The 25,140-nt window shown below is 43.3% G+C and overlaps 1 protein-coding gene across 1 annotated transcript in view; it reads right to left on the bottom strand.

Moving 5' to 3' along the window:
• zfpm1 (zinc finger protein, FOG family member 1) overlaps positions 1-25,140 on the bottom strand; it is a 103,646-nt gene that overhangs the window by 19,442 nt on the left and 59,064 nt on the right. Inside the window, exon 4 of the mRNA XM_026172501.1 lies at positions 6,001-6,134. Coding sequence (XP_026028286.1) covers positions 6,001-6,134 — 134 coding nt within the window. The remainder of the gene's footprint in view (positions 1-6,000; positions 6,135-25,140) is intronic.

Below are 25,140 nucleotides of genomic sequence, written 5' to 3'. Positions count from 1 at the left end.
CCAACAAAGTGCAGCAAATAGTCGGGGAAAACACATCCAGCCATTTAAGCTTGTGTGACCAGCTGCTGCTGTTGTTGGTTCATTAAACCGCAAAGAGAGTGCAGTGCAATACTTTAAAATCCAACAAAACAACACCAAGGTGATGCGATTCGGCCATGACCACTACTGGCGATCTTTGGGCTCTGCCATTGTGGAATCCGCCCACACCTCCTTCAACGGTGTCCTTGAGCTGGAGTTGGAGGATGAAGGAGAAATAAATGAAATGGTAACCATGCACTTTTAGCAATGTAAACAAGGGTTTTGCCAAATGATATTCAAACACAGACTTCCCATCCATGATATTTCTCAGCTAGCTACTACAAGCCACGAGCCAACAAAGATAAGCATGGCTTCATATCACATTTGACTTCATTTTTGTGTATGCCTCAGGGTGCGGGATGAGTTATCTCAAATATTTAAACATTTTACTGCAAGATAGCACAGGGATTCGATATATGAATACTTTAAAATGCAGGTAAAGGGAGACGTTTAAAAAACATTTTTTCCTGTGTCTTTAATGCTAAATATTATTGTTGTTGCACTCTGCCTCTGTTTTAGGAACGCCACTTATGTCTCACGTTCTTCTGGGGGGCATCACAGAAGGTGTCTCAACACTCACCGTAATCATCGATTTGTCATCTTCTGAAGGAGCACCATTTTAATTAACATTCTAATTTGATGGGCGGAGGAGAGAAAGAAACACAGAGGCTGAGAAACACTGTTGATGAGTCCAGATAAACTGCAAAAGATCAGAATCAGGATGTAAACAAACCGATTCAGAGTCAACACACATACACAAAAAAAAGAAAAAGGAAAAACGAGGAGAAAACTGCTTGAGAGACAGTAAGGAGGAGACGGTGATCACCTTCACTCGTCCTTCTCGGGGAGTGAGGGAAAGAGGAAGTGGAGAGTAGATGAGGTAGAGGGGAAGAGAGATAGAGTGAGAAGAGACTACCCAAAAAGTGTTTGAAAAGCCGTGGGTGGCGCGCCTTATCGCCCCAGTTCTCCTGGAGAGATTATTGGGGGATTAGTGCGAACGCTTGTTTCTAAAACATGATGAAAAGACGTTTGGCGCGTGATAACGCTTTGAACTCCCCTACTCTACTCCTTCTAGGATCGTGCCTTGGGGCTGCCTTTCCACGAAAGACAAGATTGGGGTGGGGTGAGCTGTTGGGTGCTGTTGAAGGCGGGGGAACAATAGGAACGATGTAAGCGGAGTTTCTCCTGTGGTGCAGACTTCTTCTAGGACATCTGTCCTTTTGGAAGACGCAACAGATGCAGCAAACTCTGCTCCCTCTTTAGCATCATCACTTCATCCTTCATTTGAGCTAAAATTTCACAAGTCCTACAACTTCTATCCAATCGCACGCAACCGCACTATCAGTTAATTAAAGCAGGATCCAATCAGAAGAAGCGGAGATATAATATCAGATCTGTTATGTGCGATCCAATCAGAAAAGCAGCAGTGGCGTGCTCGCTCCTGGGTTGCCATGGGAGGCTCGCCGAGGAGGACCTGGTTGTTCACTCAACCAAAAACTGTGAGGAATCAGCAGCCAGCTGATCAGTTGATCAGTAAACATTATTATACCCTGTTCTAAAGTCCAACAGCCATATCAGCCAGAATATATTTAAATAGATAAATGGTTTTACGCCTCTTTCTCAAGAGATGCAAATGGCAGAATTTCCATATGACACAGGCCAGTTAACACGCTGCTAATCTAATGAAGGAGATCTGTTGGAGGGAGAACGAGAACTGGATCTCATCTGCCTCTCTCCCTCGCTCTCTCTGCCCCACCCTGATTTCTCAGAACTCACACCCATGCATAAAACAACACACAGCTAAGGAACCATCAAAGGCGCAGTTCGACAAAGAAAAATATCTCTGATGTTTCTGTACGTGTTTCTGCACATCCAAACACAGTGTTGTTGAGTCACTGGGTAGACCTGGTATTGAAATCTTATGGGCCCAAGTTAGTTGAGGGAGGTTAATTGAGAAAGAGTGAAGAAGGCCAATACTGCAAGGGGTGGGGCTGAGAATGGGCCGTGCCAATCTTACCAAGAAATGAAGTGAAAGCATGTCCAAATGCCAGTACAGTGCAGTGGGGAGGGTTGTGTCAGGAAACGCCTCGATATCTGAGCCAAACGAAAGGCAGATCAGCCAAAAGAAGAAGAAAGAGTACCTTCCTCAGGTCTGATTCAATAAGGTGTGGCACCAGAGCAAACTGGGTTTGAAAATGTCAGTATTTACAACGAGAGCGTGGTGAGCAGACTCAGTTGCAATATGAGTTTCTGTCTCACACACAAAATATGAGGAAAAGTATATTTAGTCTTACAAACTGACTTACTAATGTTTGCGACACACAACTTCCATGAACTGCGCTGAAAAAAAGAAAAGCATGTCCTATGTTTTAGTTATTTATTTTTGTATTTGATACTGAAACAAACTGACTGCCCCTGAGTTTAGGAAACAGCACGACATTTGTAAATTGCCCTGAAGAGGGGAACTCACACACGTCATTTTGACCCGTTTATTTAATCCGGAAGAATGAAAAGTGAAAGTTTTACTTTTGTTTGGTATTTTATCATAAAAATATTATTTTATTCTTATACAGAAACCACCAGGACGCATTAGAGAATGGAGGAATTGTGGAAAACTTTGGTCCCTTTCTATTATCTGGGAATAAATTACACCGAAAGTCAAAGGCCTACTGTAAGAATAAGACAACACAATATTAAACAGTTTTCACATTTTCTGTTAATCACTTTTTTTTTGGGGGGGGGGGGGGGGGGGGGGGTTAGTTAGAAGTTCAAACAATATCCAATAAACCTGTGACACATCCAATGTGATCTCCGTTATTGATTAAGCGTCCTTGTTTGTTTTGTAACAAAAATACTTCATCTATAGCAACAGCGATGATAACGTGACGATTAGTTGAAGCTAATGAGGAAATACTTCAAAAGCTGACATTTGAGATGATTTGGAGGTGGATTAGTGCACATGACACAGGGAACTAGTTTATCTTGGAAGGAAGCTTTAACATCAAACACTGAAGTTATGTGAGTGGTATACAGTGCAACTACACATAACCTTTATGAGGGAACGCACTATTTAAGGAACAATATTTGTCTTTCAAAACTGACATTTTGCTCTCAAAATACTCAAAATATCTCAAAACACTGATATATATCCTGCTAGAGATTCCAACTGTTTTACATAGATTTGACAGAGACATCCTAACAACTAAGAGGCTGTAGGCTAACCCAGATTCATTATTAGTTAGTATGCACTTTCAGACCCAAACTCACATCTAAAACCCTGATGTTGGCCAGCAGATCGGGGTGAAAAGATACATTTAAATGATAAAAGCCATGAAAACTGTGCATTTTTTTAATTCATAAATTCAAATAAAAGCTATGTGAAATGAGTTTATCATTAGCATTGAAAGTGTTTTAGGCTCACACTTTGGCAGAGCAGAAGAAGATGAGCAGATTTCTCCTCCCCAACAGACTAAGGAGGATAGCCCTGACCCCTGCTGACCCAGGAGGGAGGGAGGCGGGGAAGGATTGAGGGTTGGATAGAGGGCGGGGGTGGAGGGGGGAATGGAGTGACAGGGGGAGAAACACAGGAGGAATGTGAGATTACGGCCACTATCTCCAGCAGATACCGAAGGTCCGTCTCCTCACTCCTTTAGTCCGCAGATAGGAAGGGGGGAGAGGGGAGGAGTGGGGACAGAAAATGAGGAAGAAGAGGGAGAAAATGAGTTTTTAAGAGTCAGGACGAGATGCTTTCCATATGAATGCCAAGACCTCAGAAGAACAGAAAAAGACTATACAGTTTAGAGGAGGAATAGGACAGTATGGGCAGCGGAAGGGGAGGGGAGGAACAAAAGGTGATGGGTGAGCGTGTATGTGTGTGTATGTGAGAGTGTTAGAGCGCGCGCGCGCACACACACACACAAACATCTATCTGTACACTCAGAACCACACTGATAATAAACGAAATCTTAGAAATGAGAGCCTATCAAGCGGGAATCAATCACTGGGGTTTGTTGTCCAGGAGGATGGCGCCATGTGGAGATAAAAGACAGGCGGACGTCTGGGGAGGGCAGGGAGGAGAAGAGGGGAGAGGATGGAAGAGGATAGGACTCTGATGGAGAAAGGCCAGGATGTGTGGTATAAACTCCATCTAAATTTGAACGGGAGTCTTTTTGTGGACTGATGAGAAACTGGTTTGGATGCAGATGCGCACAAAATGGGCTAACCTGACGCCTTTAAAAGCTGAGAAAAAACTGAAGATCAAGCCACAAAAATCAATCAATCAGTACAAGAATTTTGGGCAGGGAATGGCTGTGTGCGTACAACCCTGTGTGTGTGTGAGGCTTAGTGTTCGTATAAGAGTGCGTTCCATGCCAGGAAGCCTCTCCCAGCATCAGTATCATATGATTAAGATGGACTTGCGCATGATGCACAAACCCATCCTCTGATAGGGCTCCATCCGGTCCCACACACTGTTCCCAAGGAACACACACACACATAAATACATTGCACACATGGCTGTTTTCATTTCCAACCACTGTCTCACACATGATAAGATTTGTACTCATTGTCTGCAACCATCTGACCTCTGACCTGACCAGTGGAAATCCCTTCAGTCAGGTTTCTCTGTAGTGTTTCACTTCACCCTGGTTTGCCCTCAGCTCTGTGTTACAGTGCAGAGGTGGTATAGATCAGCATGCTGAAACTCTAACTTTAAACTTTAAATCCAATAATCACTTAGGCTTAGATGGTTTCAGAGTTCTATAACAACATATTGCAACCAAAAGGCAAATTATTTCTATTAATTTAAAAGAAAATTAGATTTGAGCTTTGGCTGAGAAATAATGTTTATTTATTTGGACAGCTCAACTTTTAAAAAAAAAGATTTATTACAGCAGCTGAATACAGTTTGATGCCCAAGCTGGTGGTGGTTGCAGTTTAAATAAGCCGCCAAAGTGGGAAGCTGTGAACACGACATGAGGAAAGGGAAGCCTGACTGATGTAGCTTGCAGGCTTGGCTCCATTATTAACATTGGTACACTGCAGAAAACAGACAACTGGAATAATGAGCCTATAAAACATCAACTCTGCTGCATGACATCAGCAAAAGTGGCACTGAAAGAGAATAAGGCTAGGCTGCTTGCTGCCACCACAGATGTCCCGGGACCAGCAACACAATCACAAACTAGTTGACTAAGACCGCTTTCACTAAGGTTAACTATATGAGGACAGCCCACATTAATCGTAGTGTTACTGTAGCCACAATAAAGAGCCTTCAGGAACCCTGAGAAGCTCAGGACTGGACGAGGACTTTTTTCATTTATCTCACTGGACAAAAATCCTAGTAGCTGACAGCGTATGAGGTCTTCACACTACTGGATAAAATACTCCAATACTGGACCTGTTCCTGCGTAACCTGCCTGATGATCTCCTACTTCAGTGTCCAACGATGCTAAAAACAAAGCTCCATGTAATAAACTAGATGGTAGGCTGTGGTAGCAACCATCTGAGAAATTCAACCTGCTTAATGTGAGTTCTCACATCAACTTGAAAGTTGCTTTAGAGCCACAAAAATTCAATATTCATTATTTTAGCAGGAAAACATAGTCTGGTAGATTTATTGTATCCAAATCCAAACATAACAAAGTCATAAAGAATATCACGTCTAGCGTTTAAACTTTTAAATGATCAATCCTCTGTTGGTCTCTGAGCCGTCCATGCTACACAAAGTTTACTCGTGCTTTCATGTTGCAGAGACGGCGGTTAAGCCAACACTTTGCTAAGCAGTGCAAACACAGTAAAATACACAGGAATCGTTACCATAGACATAATTCTATATTTAAATCTTAAACAGCTCCATGCTGGAAATTCAGCACAGTGCCAGAGAACTTTAAGCCGTGGTAACCACACTGGACGAGCTCTTACCTCGGTCTCCTGCTCATCGGTGCTGCTCTGTGATTGGACGATTCCTGGGTAGGGGCCCCATACTGTGTCTGGAGAGAGGTCTCTTACTGTCAGCACACTGCTGTCGCCACCTTCATCACTTAGCTCCAGGTCATCTGGGAAGCAGGTGGGAAACAGAGGAGGAAATAACATTAAATAAGCCCAGAGTGGTTTAAATATTCATGTGCCGAAGAGATCATGAAGAGGTCTCTTCATCGGGAGCATGATGTAAAAACCTTGAACTCACCATTCATCAGAAAAGCTTTGAGGGTCAGTGCCACAGTGCAGGCCGTATCGGTGGCTCAAAAGACAAAAAACTCAATCAGCATGTGGCTTGAACTTGACCTGAACCCTCAGAGGAGCTCAGCCCAAACAGAAAATACTGTCAGCAGCTCAACAGCAGGGGGAGTTTGATACAAGCACAGTGCTTTCTGTCCTGGCCGGTTCAAACAGGGGAAACTTCTTGTGCACTTCCTCAAAGTGAAAAGATAAGTGCAGAAGGATGGCAGTGACAGCTGTGGTCTGAGCCCGCTGCAGCCCAGATAGAGGCAGATAGCCGGCAGGCACGGAGGACTGAACCATCTATTTAAAAACTTAGAGACAGCTCGGACTGTGAGAGTCTCTCGTTTAGAGGAGTCTCTGAACATCTGAGGATAAATGAACGAGACTGCAAGTGAGTGCTGTAACGGGAACTCTGACTAGATGGGATTAACAGCAGCAGTTACACAAGCAGCCCTGCGGTCTGCTTATTGAGGAGTTCTCTTGTTATAACCGTCCACCTACTTCTCTGATCAAAATACATACAAAATCTGCCTGCCCTCCTCTCCAGCTCCCCCTCAGCTCAACCAAGAGCTGTTTCGGGGGGGGGGGGGGGGTCGGTCTAAAGTGGCGGGCCTGATAAGAGTGTTTGTCTAACACTCTCCATGTCAAAACACTCATCTATCTTCTCTGTATCTATCCCCACCAGAGAACAACGGACAGACGCTGATAAAATGGCTTTCCCACAGCCGGTTGGGGGTGGGTGAGTGGGTGAAGGAGGTGATGTTGGTGGGTTTGGGGTTATGGAGGGGGAGGAAAAAAAGCAGGAAGAAGTGCGGTTTGGAGAAAGAAAAAAAAGTAGACGTTAATTCAATGAAATGAGTCCTTACAAGCCAAGGAGCGGTTGGAGATATTGTTTTTGCTGTGAAAGAGAGTTTTGTGGCAAAGGCGCACAGGAAGTGGTGTTTTTCTCTTAACTCAGAGCTCAGAGTTGCAATTAGACTCAGCCCAGTATGACGAATAACACACAGGTGCTATACTGAGAACATTCAATAGTAACTGATGGTATCAGTTTTATCAACCTCAGGTTGTGCACTCAGAAAACACACCACAACCAGCCGTGCTTTCTCGTTCTTCTGCCCCTGTGAACAGAAGAGTGTGATACTGATGCCTGATGCCAGACGCAACAGGAGCTGGCCCGACCTGCTGTGCTTGGGTCAGGTTGGGCTGAATTTTTTATTGTGTGACTCGGGTTCTTTTTTTAATCTCTTAACATCCACCAGGTTACCAGTGACCTGCTTAGGTTCAGATTCAGGGTCACACCTACCCCTTTATATAGAATTTGTTCATATTTTGGCATCCAGACAACATTCTGAAAAAAAAAACGCATATTCAACATGTGACTAAACTGCAGCTTAACTCTAGTTCTAACTGATTCACTGCGAGTTAAATAGTGCTTAAAATTTGGGCTACATGCACCAAACTAGAGCTGGGTATCGTCACTGATTTCTAGAATCGATTCAATTCCGATTCACAAGGTCCCGAATCGATTCGATCCACGATTCGATTTAATTCGATTTAATTCGATTCGATTCGATTTAAATCTGGGAAATTTTGACAGTCAGAAATATTATAATTCAGATCAGTACATTTACATATTTTTGTATCAATAAAAAGGAAGCTGACACTCGCAAGACTTTATCAAAGGTGTGAGCGTCACAGCACATGCCTTTGTGTCAAAGTAGCTGAAGATAAAACACAGAAAAACATGAAGGTGATTTTCCTGGCCTAGATTTTATAAAAATATTCTGCAGTACATCAAAAACGAAAGAAAACCATTAATCAACATATGAACATTACCTCTGAAGTTACAGCGGTTTTATTAGAGACACGGTTAAGCGTTTTGCATTTTGAATAATTTTAAAAAGTTTAAATTTGTTCAGTATTGAACAGCAGAAATTAGGTTTTCTTTTCGGAAGAATGTAAAAGGGAAAAAAACAGCGGCAGACAGCCTGTAAGCAACAGTAGACTTGTGTAACAAGCAAGCGAATAATGAAGAAAGGGAAACTGTTCTTGAAGTACAGAGAGAGAGAGAGAGAGAGAGAGAGCTGTGCATGGCAGTGGAAGCAAAACAGTAAAAGTCAGAGTGAATTCATGACGATGTTTATGTGAAGCGTTTGGATCTTCTTTTGCTGCTGGTTCGGTCAATATTGTTTGGAGAGAGATCAAACTAACAGCTTTAGAATCTACTCATAAAGGGCGTGAACACAAAGCGCGGACCCGCCGAAACATCAGAATCAGCGAGCTGTCGGCTTTCAGCCCCGACCGTGAGAAAGGCGACATCTCACTGATTCTGATCCGCGGGTCGCGCTGTGTGTTTAAGTCTATGTGCAGAATCCGTGTACCTGCTCTCATTTACTGTCTTAACTGTTTGGTGGTTCTTGAAATTTTGTGAGATGTCACCTGAGATTCTGGCATTTCGGGCAAAATAAATTTATATTAAAAAAATCGATTCAGGATTTTAATGAATCGATTTTACATTATCCAAGCCAGAATCAATTTTAATCGATGAATCGATTATAAAAACCCACCCCTACACCAAACCCTGGTTTGGGGCATTGTTGGAGGCAGAGTGGGTCAACGTCAGGAGGGGACTTTCACAAATATCCCACAGTGCCGCTGCAGATCAAATTTAAGGACAAAATGGTTAAACAACTAACGGCTGCAGTTAGCCGACGCCTAACAATCTGTCCCTTAATTCTGGGGACAGATTGGCCGAGGTTTAATAACCTTTAGAGCAGTGCGTAGGGATGTGCTCACGACCTTTAGCGGCGTGTGGTGCCTGCGCTGCACGCGATGACGCAGGGTTGTTTGTTGCTGTCTCTGGGGACAAGGAGACGGCAGGGACTTCTTGTAAGCCCCTTCTGGCTCCAGTGGTTCACTCCACAGGAGACCCCACTAGAGTGGGATGACACCCTAGGAAGAGGGACGACCCAGTTGTTGATGCCTGAAAGTCGCCAGGAAATTATTTTCCAGGCGGCTCATTACAGCCCCATGGTAGGGCTTGTGGGATACGAAAACCTCTGGATCGATTCATGGCCCGATTTTATGGAGTGTCAGCTGGTTAACCAGTCGCTGATTCCAAAAAATCTTTTGCACCTGTTACCATTAATGAAGGTCACGTTTGAGCGCATTGGCATGGACCTCATTGGGCCACTTGGATTGAGTACACTTGGATTGTATTAGTTCTGGTGGATAATGTAACACAATATCCCGAAGCAATGCCGCTGCATATCATTTCTGCAAAGAGTGTGGCGTAGGCAGTATTTCTGGTCATCTCCTAAGTTGACATCCCAAAAGAAATACTGACTGACCAGGCCACATAGTTTATGTCTCACACACTAAAAAGAGCTGTACAAATTACTGGGCATTAACTCTGTTTGGACCATCGTCTACCATCCTCAGACTGACGGGCTGGTGGAAGTTCAGAAGTTCATTCATGAGGATGAACTCAACTGGGATCGCTGGTTAGACCCTCTGTTGTTTGCAGTGTGGGAGGTGCCCCAGGCCACTTTCCAGCACCTCAGTTGTTGCGTCCACAACCTGCAAATGCTGCTGCCCACTTGGATGATATTATCATCGACACTAACACTTGGGCGGAGCATATGCAGCAGGTGGCCGTGGTCCTGGAGTCCCTGAGGTAGGCTGGGCTCCCGACCAACCCAAAGAAGTGTGCAGTTGGACAGAGGAAGGTACAATATTTGGGGTACCACTTGGGAGGTAGGCAGGTGCACCCACAGGTTGGGAAAACAACAGCCATCATTTCTTTCCCACACCCCAATACAAAAAGGGAAGTGGTGGGTGTGGCTGATTACTACCGCTGGTTTGTGCCTGGTTTTGCAGAGCTGACCAGCGCCTTGAGTGATCTCAGCTGAAAGGGTGCCCCAGATCGGGTCCAGTGGACAGAACAGTGCCAGGTGACGTGAAGTAGGATCTCTGTGGGGAGCTGCTGCACCACACCTAACTTTTCCCTCCGTTTTATCCTGCAGACGGATGCCTTGAACAAAGGGCTTGGGGCGGTTTTGTCCCAGCAGTTAAGGGGGCTGACCGCCCTGTTGTGTAAATCAGCCGGAAGCTGTCAGAGAGACCAGATACAGCACGGTGGAGAAGGAGTGTCTGGCCATCAATTCGGCGGTTGACTCTCTTCGCAATTACCTCTTGGGCTTGGCCGCATGGCTCTCCAGCCTCAGGTGGGTGGTGGAGGTATGTGGCAGAGGTGTGGTCTGCAGGTCCACTGCAGAGGAGGGGTGGTGCAGTGGGCTTGAGGGGGAGGCTGGCATTGCAGCTGGGAGCAATTCAGTAATTACACTCTTCTATTTCAGTGATGCTGAGACCTGGAGGAAGGGAGGACAGGTGGAGACAGCTGGAAAGCTGTCAGGACGATGGACTTAGTGACTGAGAAAAGCACATTTAAATAAAAACACTGTCACAAGCACGCTGGGTGTCTCGAGTCTTTACTGGGGTCACGCACATAGAGTCTGAAGCTACAAAGTATAGCTGGTCTGGACTTGAGACACAAGACAGGTGTCAGATTCTCTTTGGACATGAGATTTCCCGTTTTGAAATCTGATGCTGAGCCAAAAATGAGTCCTCAGTCTGTCCTCCTGGCAGCAGAGTCTGAAGTCCAGTAATCTCCTATCACCCAGTGGGGCCTCAGTTTGGTCACTTTGACCTCTTCCTTATCTCACCACTCCATCAATGTCCAGCCACTCTTTGAGCCATTGGCCAATCCCAACCACATGGAACGCTTATCAGGCTGACCAGCTCTGCTGACCCTAATTGTGAAACGTCATGAGCATTTGACCTTAGTAAGCCAATGCAGATATTAACTTATAAACAAGGCCAACACAAGCATCACGTTGTCAGGTATTCAGCCTCAACATGTTCCAACATTTCCTTTCATGTTAGCTTTTGATGTTGTGACGGGGTCGAGGTTAAACTAACTGTCTAAATGGTTTATAGGATCTGCATGATTGATGTGCAGAGATAAATCAAATACACTGCCTCACAAGTAGCAGACAAAAAAGGGCAAAAAGTCCCATTAAATATGACACTTTTTTTAACGCTTTGGCTTACTGTGAAGTCACGTTGATTACACGATTAGGGGACCCCGCTGCCATGTTCATTGTTAAATTATGTGATTCTGCCTGCCACCGGGTGCATGCTCTTCAAAGAAAATGAAAGCTCAGTTACACAACCAAAAGAGGAAGAGGGTGAGACTTTAGTTTTCTGCAGCAACTGTCAGTAGGTACCCCCGGGTAACTGAAAGAGTGGATGGTGGAGAAAATGGAGAAACTGTGGAAACTCCACCCAACAAAAGAAAAGGAGCATTGTTTTAAAGATCTAAAGGAGTGAGAGCTGGGGTCTACTGAGCCAACAGCAAGCTAGCCAACTGTTGTTCTGTTTGCTATCAAACATTAAGATCAATGACATAATGGCATGATCAGAAATGGTGGACAAAGGTGAGGCTTACATAAGATAAAAAGGAAAAAAAAGAACTTACTCCTCTCACAAAAAGCGCAGTATGGCCAAGTAGGAAAAAGGGAGGCAGAACTCAAAATGCCAAGCTCACCAAACCTGCAGAGCTTATCGCCAAATGGAGGTTAATATAACGGACTGGGAGTTTGTTCACAGGAAGGATAGCTCGCTGGTCAGTCAGTAAAAAGTGTTATTTATTCAATTCTTGGAAAATGTGGGTGTGTACCCTTATATGTGCATGGACATGCTTTTATGTGCATGGACATGCATGAGCCCATGCTACTGCCAAAAATAAACCTCAGTTCTATATGAAATAGTGGAAAGAAATCTGTGTTTGGCTTTTTTAAATAAGAGTGAGGGTGTATTGATTGTGGCTGGCGTAAATCTTTGACTTTGCATAGTTCTCATGTTTGTTACATTATCATCTAAACTCACAGCATTTTGCTGTTTAATGGCAGCAAAAGGTGCAAAAGGCTTGTTGGTCCATTACTGGCACATGCTAGTTGTAGTAGCACATTAAATCTTACCAGCCAGTGGTAATTACAGCTTTTTAAAATTGATGTAAAAGATTTCCTACTAGGAAATCTTCCCACTGGGTATCTTTCACAGGTAAAAGCCTCGATTCTGTGTTTTTACCAATATACAACATTAATGGAAACCAAGTGAATGTAACTTGTTAACTATAGTTAGCATCAGTGATGATTCTGTTTAAAAAAACACTGCCTTTTCATTTGAGAGAAAGTCCTATCGGTTCACTCCACTAATGAGTGCTTCTCACTAATCCCAACAGGTTAGCTGTCTTCACTGGGGTAACATGAGGCCTCCTACAATCCTAATCCCTGTTAATTACACTTCCTGCCCACCACAGACCTGCATAATAACCCACCGCTCCTTATCAATATGGCGGTACTCGCTGCTATTACACTTTCTGCTCCACATGATACTACCCCACATTGTAGTCCACACACACACACACACACACACTTATTTTGTTGGATGACCCATTCCAAAAAAACACAGGCCTGGAAGGGCTCGTTATCAATATCAACCAGCTTCTCAGTATCCATGCTGCCCCACTCATTTAGCTCTGACACACACACACACACACGCTCGCTTTTTCTTCCACACACACACACATACACACAGGATACACACAGGTACACACATCCAGCATGCACACACCAATACAGCCCCTGTCACCAGCTACCCACACAAAAGCTTATCAATACGGACGCTTCAGCAACCACTGGGGCGTCCAGACCTCTTTGACGAGCCAACACAATAAAACAATCAGTCCGTCATTAATGAAATGACTAACGCAATTAACCGATGAGTGAGGGGAGGGAGAGGACGCACAGAATAATGGTGAGACAGCGAGCCGAGCTGAAGGTGGCAGGCAGCCGTTAGAAGAGAGCAGGACAGTTTTGATTATGTCGTTACAGGATTTATGGATCAGTGCTGCTTTTCTTGTCGTCCCGACAGTTTAATCAGCGTGTTGTCGATGGAAATTACACAAATCAGCGTTATTACAGTTTACAGATTTGCTAATGAGTTTGATATTGATGTATGTACAATATAAAGATGATTAAAACCATAAAAGACGGCACCATCTATTGTTGACTTCATTGATGACTGAAAGGTGAAAAAGCCTGTTGGTCAATAAATGAGAGGATTCCCCCCATCCTCATCACTCTCACAGAAGGCATGTATGTGTTAAAAAGACAGAAGCATTCAAAGATTTCAGTCCCGGGCCATAATGCCCGAGGCAGCAGCTGAGATTGTTTAGCACATATCGTTAAAGATTTAGCGGTGATTAATTTGGGAGGGGTGGAAGGTTTATGGCTGCCTTGATGAAGTTATTGGTTAGACATGCTTTAGTCCGCAAAGGTCAGTGAATGTAACACTGACTCATGGCTTTATATTGAGCTCATCTTTCATGTTTTAAAGAGATAAAGCTTAAAACGGTGCCACATACCTCACAAACACTAAACATTTGAAGGAAAAAAAACCAAACAAATCTGAAGTGATTGTGAATCCATCAAGTCTTTAATGTTGCTCGTTCATTTTATTACTTTTTTTTGTAAGATTCATTTGCTGGGAAAAAAGTACGAGGAACAAACGTGTTCTTCTATGCTCAGCTGGTTAGATTAATTGTTGATACATCTTCAGGTATATTCAGCTTGGAAGGAAAATTAATTAAACCTGCAGGTGGGCTGTTATCTTAAATGATATGTCATATTATTATTAAATGCTTACTTAGTGGAAACTGTCCACAACTTTGGGAAGGATCCAAAACAGAACTCTCGCCCAGAGATGGGGAAGCAGATTTTGCTGGCTCCAAGGCATCAGAGTTTAATAAGATACTTCAGAAGTTTCCAGTCCGTTCATTTCTTTCCTGTTTTGGAAACAATAACTTGAGGGGTGGCTTTTAGTTGTATTGGAGGCCCAAACTGAAGAAATGCTGGTTTCACAATGAGTTTTTATACCATTGAATCTTTACAATGTCACCGACGGGGGGGGTGTCCTTATATGGTAATAGCTATGGCTGTTTAAATTCTCTGATGATGATGAGGGGTGCCAATCAGAAGAAAGTGTTCTTAAATGGCTAAGAGCTAAAACAGGTTTTTTGGGACAGCAGAGAGAGCGAGGGGCTGAATTGGCCCTAGGATAATACAAAGAGGAATCATTTTGAACTGTTAATCATGCAAAGCTACCAAGGAAAAAAATTACAGTGCTAGAAATTATATAAGGTCTAATTTAAAATGATCTGCTACATTTTGATACACATGGATCAGGCTTAACATTATGACCACCTGTCTAATACCAAACCAATCCTGAACTGTCTTTGTTCCATTTCAGGGAATCACATTATTCCCGTGCGTGTACACCTGCAACAATGCTTAGTTAGGTGATACATGTCAGAAGGTTGGCTAAAGCATCACAGGACCCGCTTGCCTTTTTCCCATAGTTGAGCCTGATGCCAGGTGTTCCCCAGTCAAAGGAAATGGGATTCATCAGACCAGGCCACCTTCTTCCGTTACTCTGTGGCCTAGTTGTGATGCTCCCGTGCCCACTGTTGGTACAGGGGATGGGCACCCTGACTGGTCTGCAGATATGCAGCTCTATGTGCAGCAAACTGCGATGCTCTGAAACCGTTCTATCAGAACCAGCATTAACTTAGCATCAAGCTCATCTGTGTGATTCTCTTCCCACATGCATCAATGAGACCTGACACGTGACCCTTTAGCTGCTTCACACCGTTCCCACACTCACATACTGACCGCTGAAGATCGGGAACACCCCACAAAGCTCAAGCTTTGGCGATATTCTGACCCAAACATCACAACTTGGCTCTCACCAAATTTACTCAAGTACTTACGCCTATTTTTCCTGCTTCTAACATTAACTTTGAGGAAATTTTTTCACTTTCACTGCATAATATATCCCACCCACTTACAATTGCCCTGATGAAGAGATAATCAGTGTAATTCTCTTCACCTGCCAGTGGTTATAATATTATGCCTGATCATTATAATTACTGCATGACTGTGAATGACTAGATTTTCTACTGAGCCCTGTCCCCTTAAATTTAGATTCCCAACAGCTAAAAATTACTCTGGTTCAAGGGAAGCCTTTCTTTCACACAAACAAGTTGTTAAACAGAATATCTTTCTAGTTTATTCTGTGACTTTCATATATTATCATTTTACATAATGGGAAATGATCAAAAAAAGAAAAAGCAAAGCCACATGAGAGCACTGTACCTGCTCATCCGAGGGACCGAGTATCCTCAACAAACAGCCTGCCCTTACTGGATATCAGTGAAGAATAAGTGGTGAAAAGAGAAAGGTGTAACCCTACACTGATGTTCTTCTCTATCCGGCCTAATTGATTTTTAAAAAGACTATTGTTGATATCAAATGAGCACATCGCACCAGAGCCATTGATTTTTTGACACCATACAACAGGAAATCTTTATCTGCGTGCTGCTCCGACCCCGCACTAATAGGTGGGGTTTAACCTCTGCTGAATGACAAATCCCAACACCTCCCCTTCCTTACACTGTTCTCGCTTCGGCCCTTATGGGAAACACACAGCAAATACTTCAGTTTGGTTAGTATTAGAAAAACGAATGGGGCCTGTGCTCTGTGTTTACACAAAGTGTTAAATCATTACTTTGTCTGCCAAGTCTGCAGGTTGAAAACAATACAGAATGCATTTCAAGTCCCCAGAGAGCCATGTGCTGGACCACCAACCTGAGGAACTGAGTGCAGACTGCAGAAAGAAATACATACTGAACACAGAGACAGCTGACAATCAACTATTATACAGCACTAAACCTGAGTACAATCTAAACATAAATGTTTAAAAAGCACCATGTTAGTTCAAGCAGGCTCAGCTGATTCTACTCTACATACCCAGTTGGCAAATCTCAAAGGAAGCTTTATTTAAGCTACTTGAGCCTGCCTCCAACCGTACGTCACTGCAAGCCACTTTGCACCCCGGCTCCTCCTTTCATGCTGTGTCAGTCCTAAACAATGTCATATCTGTATATCATAGTCATATCAGTCTTGCCTTTATCTACGTAAATGGGTGGAGAAGCCAGAGAACACAAATGAACCACCAAATATAAATTATTAGCTGACAGAAACGACAATCTTTGTTTGACTGAAGCTTTTTCTTTGTAAAAGGTTATGTATGTATGCAAGGGAAACGTGGTATCCCCCCTCACCAAATAGTCTGTATTGATTATGAAACAGTGGTGAAAAATTACCTCTAACATATTGTATTGTGTCATATAGTGGTGTTTTTCAGATATAAGCCAGTTAGATGCAGGTGAGTGCTGGGATCTTCCATGATTGCATCTTCTACAAAGAGTAGGCCGTCCTGAATGAATGACGTCAGTATGCATCAAATCACATCCTACATATGGCACCACATTAGACGTTTACATGAATGAAAAATACATATTGATTGAGTCACCTTTATGTGGTGAGCGTTTTTCTCAAAAATTCAATTTCAGTTCAATGAATTCTCTCCAGCTTTTCTCATTAATGGCCACTCCTGTCATTTATAAAGCTGGCTGATAAAAGACCTCAATCTTACAAGAAGCATGACCTGATTGCGCGTCCTTTTCTCTTTCTCTCCATGATCTTCCACGCTGCACCCCTGGGTCCCTGGAGTCCAGCAGGCTCAGCTCAGCAGCAGATAGACATTTCTGGGATAGGCATCTACTGCTCAGGACCACGCAATCATTTCCATTTTACCCTCTGTTGCACAGGCAAGATAAGACACCTGCGTAGTCTCGCTAATCAGATGAGCTTCAACAGAACTTTATCATTGACATTTACCACTGTTTACCCAACTAATTTCTCTTAACTGCACTGCTGAACTTTTATCTACAAAATACATACACCACCAGAAAAGAGCAAGAAGCAAACATGCAAATTCACAAATATGCGAAGAAAGATAAACTGTGTGTGTGTGTGTGTGTGTGTGTTTTTGTGTGTGTGTGTGTGTGTGTGTGTGTATGTGGAAGGGGGGGGAATAAAGCAGTTTTCTGTTCAGAGGACGAAGGGGGTGACAGGACTACTGCTGATGAGATGAGTCCTCCACACCGTCCACCTCAGTGGAGACAAATGAATGCAAAGAATACCGACATTCACATGCAACGACTTGATTTTGGAATTCAGTCTCCTGACTGTTGGGAAGTTTTATTGCTGATAAACCATCTCTGTGCGCCAGTCTGAGAGAAGAGCAGCAGCATCATCCAACCGGTCACAAGATCGCCCACCGACAGCGTGGGAATCACCGTAAACCATCACAATATGTTGCAACAATATCACTATACAATGATTCTGAAATACCAGCTGCAGGATGATCTTCTTCTGCGTGTGCTTATGCAAGTAGCTAAAAATAAGCAACCTCAAATAGTGAGATAAGTGTGTAACTCTAAAATCAGCAGCTTTACCTTTAGGTGAAGCTTGTCACACTTACGATCTGGTGTGTGAATATGGTGGGTAAAGCTCTACTTTCCCACACCTTGAGTATTTTTATGCTTAATCTACAAACAGAAGCCGGGTGGGACTTTTGAGTTGTGTGGCTGACATCCCAGTATCAGCATTATCTACTCTGTGACATCATACAGTTGCAAGAGTAGAAAAGAACTGTCTGAAACAAAGTGTTTGGAGCCTGAGCTTTTGCCTCGTGAGGTTTCGTTTTATATATGTTGAACTCGTTATCTGACATTTTGACCGGGACCTGAGGAATCTGTGTTTCATTTATATTGTGTCGATGGTGGAAGGACAGTAAAGCTGAGTCTGATTTAGTACGAGCAAAAGAACACAGAACTAGAACAGAGAAGGAGAGAACAGGTTCCCTTTAAGATTCTGAAATGATAACAAACTTTATTCAAATGTCACCCTGAGGTCGAAAGTTGCTTTGACACACATGATATCTTGATGATATGGTACACCCATTTTATGTTTATGAACTCATGCATGGCTGTTAGTGTGGTTAACCACAGGGGTCCCCAGTGGCCCGGTGAACTGCTGGGAAAACACTGGTCCTCTCTTTTTACCCACGACTCTCTGTGTCGATCATGCAGGGCTCTTTCTAATGAGCACCGCTCATTTTAAATGGAGAGTCAAAGCATATGGAGGCGTTCGCTGCAGCCTGGCTGGCCCGTTCCTGTTATCGAAGCTAAATCCACCATTTTTCAAAGGCTGCTGAGCGCTGCGAGACGCCGCCTGTTAAGTGTGATTAAAACAAATGACGCATCAATGCGGCTCATAATTTATTGTTTTGATTTAGAGAAATGAAATCTAAAAAAGCCTGTTCGTTTGTCCGTATCGTCTGCACGCCAGGTTCGCATCTTGGATATGTGATGTGCATTTTAAAAGGTCAGGTACTGTTTAGCCTTCAATGACATGTTTTAAGCCCTCGATGTGTAGACACACAAATAGAGCGCTCGATGCTGCTGCTAGTCTGCTACTGCTCACAGTAGAGTAAGCAGAGTCTCCATCCATAGAGTCATCATCTTCAGTTCTATTTCTGTCTCTTTTTTTAAATAAAATGTGTGCACTGCTCGTAGAGAGTCAGTGTAACATATGTTTTTGGGGTTATTTGCAGAATGGGCAGACTGGGTTGCAATTTTCTCAAAGAAAAAGAAAAAGGTATGAAATATAATAAAAGATTTCACATCCAAACACAACACGAGTGAGTGACTGAAGCTCTTTGCTCAGGAAACTGAAGTCAAAAGAAACAAAATTAAAGCCGCTGTGGACGACAGCTGCTGGCTCATAGAGGCTGCAGAGCAGAACAGGGATGACTGTCATTGGATTTCCAAGACCGTCACGTTAGAGTTCAAAAGTAGGTGATTATTTGATCGGCTACTTTTCACCAAGTACTTATCAAATAAAATATGTGCGGATTTATTACAGAGTCATTTAATATTTCAATTAAGAATGGCTTGTGCCACTGAAAGGAGCCACATAGGTATGTGCACGTCTCTCCTCTGAATCTGAAACTGTCAGAAATGCAGTTTAACGTCACTGTGGAAGAAACGCAGGGGACATTTTTTAACCAGTATATATGAGATAACTAACCTCAAACTGATAAGTTGGATTGTATGAATGGCATCAGCTAAAATCAGGTGGAAAGACAGAGAGAGATTTCTCAAATTACTAGTTAGATGGTTCAATTTGCTCCACAGCAAAACACCGACTGGAGAGTCATGACTCGATGAGAAAGACTGACATCTTGGAAGTAATTTTAAAGCAGAACCGTAATGTGGAGGAAAAAACCCTCAACTCTAAGTGTGTGTGTGTGTGTGTGTGTGTGTGTGTGTGAGGGCACATACTTCACAAGTATAGCCTGTCCCTTATTCACTCCCACCTCATTCTCTCCCAGCCATCTCCCTCTCTCTGTTGCAGCCTGTCACAAATTGAAAGTGGAGACCTTCCAGAAACTACCCCTGATAATCACACATAAATTAATTAGAAAATGTTTCTTGACATTCTCTATGCACAGATGGGGAGAGGAGAAAAGACTGAGGCAAAGCCACAAAATTAATTGTACGGTATGTGACTCCGATAATTAATTCAATCATTAATTCATGTCTGCTTTAACAACTCCTTCTGGCTCCTGCAAAAAAGGACATTTCAATCAGGCCGGTATCGGCAGCGCGGGCGCGCAGAGGAGACGAGTAAAAGTTAAAGAGTGATAGACCAGCTCGACGCACTCGGGGTCATTTAGAGGTTTGCCAATTAAACGGAGCAGGAGAGCAGCTGAGTGAAGTGAACAAACAGAGGGAACATGAGGAGGGATGTAAAACACTGATTCACTGAGTACACAAATACTGTTTGCCACAGCATCTTCCTGCAATATATGTGTTTAATGGCTGAAAAGGAAGCCTGGACACAGAGAGTGAGAAGACTTTATGATTCGTTTATTTTTGGCCTGACCTACATAATCTTGACTTTATATTCCTGCTGCTTCAAGAAAACCACGTCACTTTAAAGCAATAAAAGGTAGCCGAGACAGAAAGCTGTTTTTTTCCTTTACAGAATTCTTCCTGCTCTGCTGCTGTAATCCAACATGTTTTAGCTGTACAATATTTGTTTTACTTTCATTTTAAAAAGTAATTATAGCCAGTATGCAGCACTGAATGGCCCATTAAGAATCAAAGCTGTAGGGTAGATGGGGTGGGGCAAATTCCCCGTGCTATTAAATGTTGAAAATATACGAAGTTATATACGTAAATTCTTCCGTATTGTTAGCTTCTGTTGTTGCAGTGGTCGCCCTAAACCGCTTGCTTGGGAAAACAAGTGATTGTTGTCTAATAAAGGAAGGAAACTGGTGAGCAAGAGATACTGCAGAGGAGACAGAGAGAGAGAGAGAGAGAGACAGGACATGATAAGAGAGAGATATTGCAAGGATGGGGAAAATGAGCAGAAGGCAGAGGACGAGTGTGTCGGGGATTTTCCTCTCCACGCTTCTTTTTTACATCATGCTACAGCCTCAGTGGAGCAGAACAAAAAAAAGTGAGGGGAAAAACCCTCACAAGCCTTGACATTTGTTTTTGTTTTTACTAGTATGATGGATCGATCTGGCATGGTTCCTATGAAGTATTAGTGAATAATGTTTGAGCATCAGCCCATTTTTGGGCTTTAATTCTTGTTCAGGATCTCGACCCGACCCCTCAGTTCATCCTATGCCTGAAAGAAGATCTGCAGCAATGCTTAAATGTGAAATACATGACATGAGGGCTGGTGTGTAGTACGTTATGAATGAAATTATTAAAGAACAACTCCTAAGTTATTCTATGAATTTGGATAGATTTCTGTAGTTTGCATTGCATGAAAATATCATTTAAAAGCCATCTTATAATATTTATTAGTCAGCCATCAGTATTGCATTTATACATCCCATTTATTGCAGTTTTAATATCTCTTGTGATAACATATGTTCTCTTATATCTGTTTATCTGTTTATTACGGGCACTGAGCAGCGTACCCAGACGCTCCACAGATAGCACAAAAAGCTGGCAGAATATTCATAAAGCGACGGCAGGTGAACGTGCAGTTACGGCGTTATCAGCCTTTATGTCCACTTTACTACAGTGACACAGTTTGGAAGTCTTGAACTTTACTCCGAGTTCCAACTGTATCCACCGGAGGTTGAAGCAGTGTAGCTGTCCCCGTTCTAAATGGGCATGGATGGAGGCAATTGAGCGGCCTGGTGCGTTAAACACAATCATGTGCCTGAGTGTATTTTTGTGCGAGAGGAAGGTATGCAGATTGTAGTGTGGTGGTTGCAGAAGAGGCCAAGCATCTGATAGGCAGGTAATCAAGCGTGCCAACATCCTGTCCCAGCCACCAGCACCAGGCAGGCCTGCAGTGGGCTCACACATTGGGTGCACGGAGAACTGCTGGGCTGATAGCAAGCCGGACAGCACAGAGAAATGTTCCTCTAGATTAGGGCCTCGTGCCTATCAATCATCAGGAATGGAGGAGGGGAGAGACACATCGCAGGCAGGCTGGAGAAAGGAGATGGGAGAGGAGAGTGTGACAGAGTGTGTGTGTCAGTTAGAATATGTGGTGTAGATCAGGAGTGGGTGATTGAAACGAGGGCAGAGCCTGCTGCTGGCTCACGAGCGTCGACTCCCAAGTTTACGAAATACAACTTCTCACTGCAAACGAGTTTTCCTGTTGAGTTTTGACCTGGCAAACGTAAGAGTGGGAACTACTTTGTGTTACAGTAGCCTAAAAGTCACCAAACTGGACGGATTCATGAGACAGAATGAGACACCTTCTCCAACAGTGCAGAGTGCAGCATTTCAGCGTGTCAGAATGGGGAAATCATTGTCTATTTCTTTAATCATTAAAACAGAGCTACAATCGGTGGCATTACAGAGAACTGAGGGCTTTTTAAAATTGTACATTAACCAGACCCAACTCAACGCAGGAGTAGAGAGTTTAAATTTGAGTGTTTATTTTTTCTCTTTTCTAAGATAATGAGTAAAATTTACGACATTTCAAACTCAAATCAGTTCTCGGTTATCCTAAAACCCCCAAACAGCTGGACTAAACAAACAAGTAACAGGATGAAGTGATTTTCAGCTACATTAAACTCTCGTTTGTCTGACATATAGTAAGTCTCCAATGAAGCCACGCAGGAGCAGCAAGTTTAACGTTTCAAGTATCCGACGTCCAACTCTGATTGGCCTTTATTTAACCGTTTAATATCCCAGGTATGCTCTCCCTGTGTCCGTGTCCCAAAATCCAAAAACATGCAGTTAGTCTTTGGAAGAGGATGGATGGATGGAAGAGTCTTGACTTGAAAGATAACATCTACTAGTTTCAGAAGCTGCACTCGTTTAGCATGTAGCAAAAATCCACCCGAACCATAAACCTACCAGTAACCTGGTAGATGTAAAAAGGTTAACGTAAAAATATTCCTTGAAATATTTGCTTGTTTTATGTTTGTTTTATTGGGTTTGTACAAAACAAGCTTCCACCAGGCTCCTTTCTGAACTCTGAGGGGAATCAAACTCGCTGACAAGACATGCCCGGTGGACACATGACAACCAAATCATCACTCTAAAGTATTGTGACTGACAGGTGAAATTGACAGTGAGCTTGCAGGGACACCCTCCTCCTGAGAGACATGGGAGTCTGCTGGCTGCAGATATGGAGGAAGGTTAGGGAGCAGACGGAGTGAGAGTACAGTACGTATCAAGTGAGGGACAAATGGGCACAGGTCAGCCCCGTTTTACCTGCACCCGCAACGGATCGGTGAACAATACTCTGTAATTCAATGGCTGAAAATGAGGCACCAGTCGTGGCATCCCAACTGTAACGTTTAGCTTCTAACTCAGACTGTCCAAAACAAGCAATGAGGTTTTGCCTTGTGTTACTCTCATAAAGAGAGTCGCTGGAGTCTTTCACGACCATTATGCAAACCACAAATATCTTCCCCCTAGCAGCCAATGGGAGAACTAGGCTACTTCCTTAAAGTTTAGAAATCCTAAAAGTTTGGTGACTGAAGCTGATGAAGCTTTGATTTTACAGGAACATCAGGGGCATCAGACTTGGCCGCAATCCATCAGACCAGGGGTGGGCAACTCCAGGCCTCGAGGGCCGGTGTCCCTGCAGGTTTTAGATGTGTCCTTGAACCAACACAGCTGATTTAAATGGCTAAATTAGCTCCTGCAGTTCTCCAGAGGCCTGGTAACGAACTAATCATGTGATTCAGGTGTGTTGACCAAAGGTGAGATCTAAAACCTGCAGGACACCGGCCCTCGGGGCCTGGAATTGCCCACCCCTGCATCAGACGCTGGTTAAAGGAGACTTGCTGTGCTCATTTTCAGCTTCGTATTTTAATTCAAAGCAGCTTTGGATGATTTATGTTTAATGTAATCCTTACTTATCTTATAATGGATCTCGGTGAAGCTCCTGAGTTCATGCAAGCTGTTTTAGCTCCACCCCCTTTAAAGCCATGCTTCCTTTTAGCCAGCTTTCTTCTGATTGGCTGCCTCTTGCAAACAGAGGGTTCGATCAGCAGATGGACGGGGTTTGTGTTTTTCACAGCCACAAATCGAAGAGCTGGAGATGTTAAATATGCGCAGGATATATAACAGAAAATGTAGCCACAATGCCGACAAAGTCTGACTCTTCATGGAGCTCGAGGAAAGCTAGAGTCGGAGGGCATGAATAAATTAGCAACCCATCAAACAGCTGTTGAGATATTTCAAAATGGCAGACTTACTCCACCACAGGCAGGTCATCCCTAAAGCCAAGCCTCTAGCATGGCTACAAACTGTATTTTAACCCAGAGCCAATGGCTGACTGTCATTTCTTCATATTATCTCTCTGTCATCCCTCTATCTCTTAACCTCACTCGCTTTCCTGTTCCTCAATTCTAATTTCACTATCTGAATTTTACCTCTTAAAATCTCTCCCCCCCCCCCCATCTCTCGCTCTCATTGATCCTTAAACCTTAACCCCTCTTTCACCCTTCATTAGTTATCTCTGCACTCTAAACTGAATAATGTACTTCTATATTCTAACCCACTCCGTCTTAAACCTCCCTCCCTCTCTTTCTACTCACCTGTCCCCATATTAATTCTTTCCTTTCTTCACGCCGCCCTATTTCCTTCTTTCTTGAGCCTATTCTAACCCTTCATCCCTCCATCCCTTTCACCCCTCTTAACCTCGACGATGGAGATGATATCTCGTCTTTGACACTGGGAGTTAACCGTCTACGCTCCTGGTTGACCAGATAACAGATAGCACACAGGGAAATGCACACATTCACACATTTAAGCCCGAACATAGAGCGCGTGCAGCAAAACACACTGTACCAAAATGTGAGGAGTGTCTTAGAATCAAAGTTTTACCTACACAGATATTTGATAAGGAAACTACTGAAAAGAAATTCAAAATAATTTGAACTCGAATAATTTCACATTCCTTTAAATGCACCGAAAAGGGATTAAAAAAATACAGCTGGAAGACAAGATGAGACGAGATATGAACTGCAACTTCACTGCTTGGTTGAGGCAATTCTGAAATTCTGTTAATGACTTAAGCTGCACACTGGAGCAAGTTTCCCTGTTAAATTACAGTAAAGTGCTGGCAGCTACATACGCCGGTGTTATTTTACGGTGTAGCTACTGTAAAAACATGAATGTAAGCTTTGGGGAATCAGCTGGACAGCTGTGTGTTTTGTTTTTGTGGTGTTTTTACTCTTATCACCATAAACAGGTTTTTAATGTGACGAGTGTGAAATATCATTTAATTGTGACAGAAGCTCAGGATATGT

The sequence above is a fragment of the Astatotilapia calliptera genome, chromosome 7 (genome assembly GCF_900246225.1).
Source record: "Astatotilapia calliptera chromosome 7, fAstCal1.2, whole genome shotgun sequence".
NCBI lineage: Eukaryota > Metazoa > Chordata > Actinopteri > Cichliformes > Cichlidae > Astatotilapia > Astatotilapia calliptera.
Note: the sequence above shows the minus strand (reverse complement) of the source record. Positions and strands in the feature narration are given on the sequence as shown.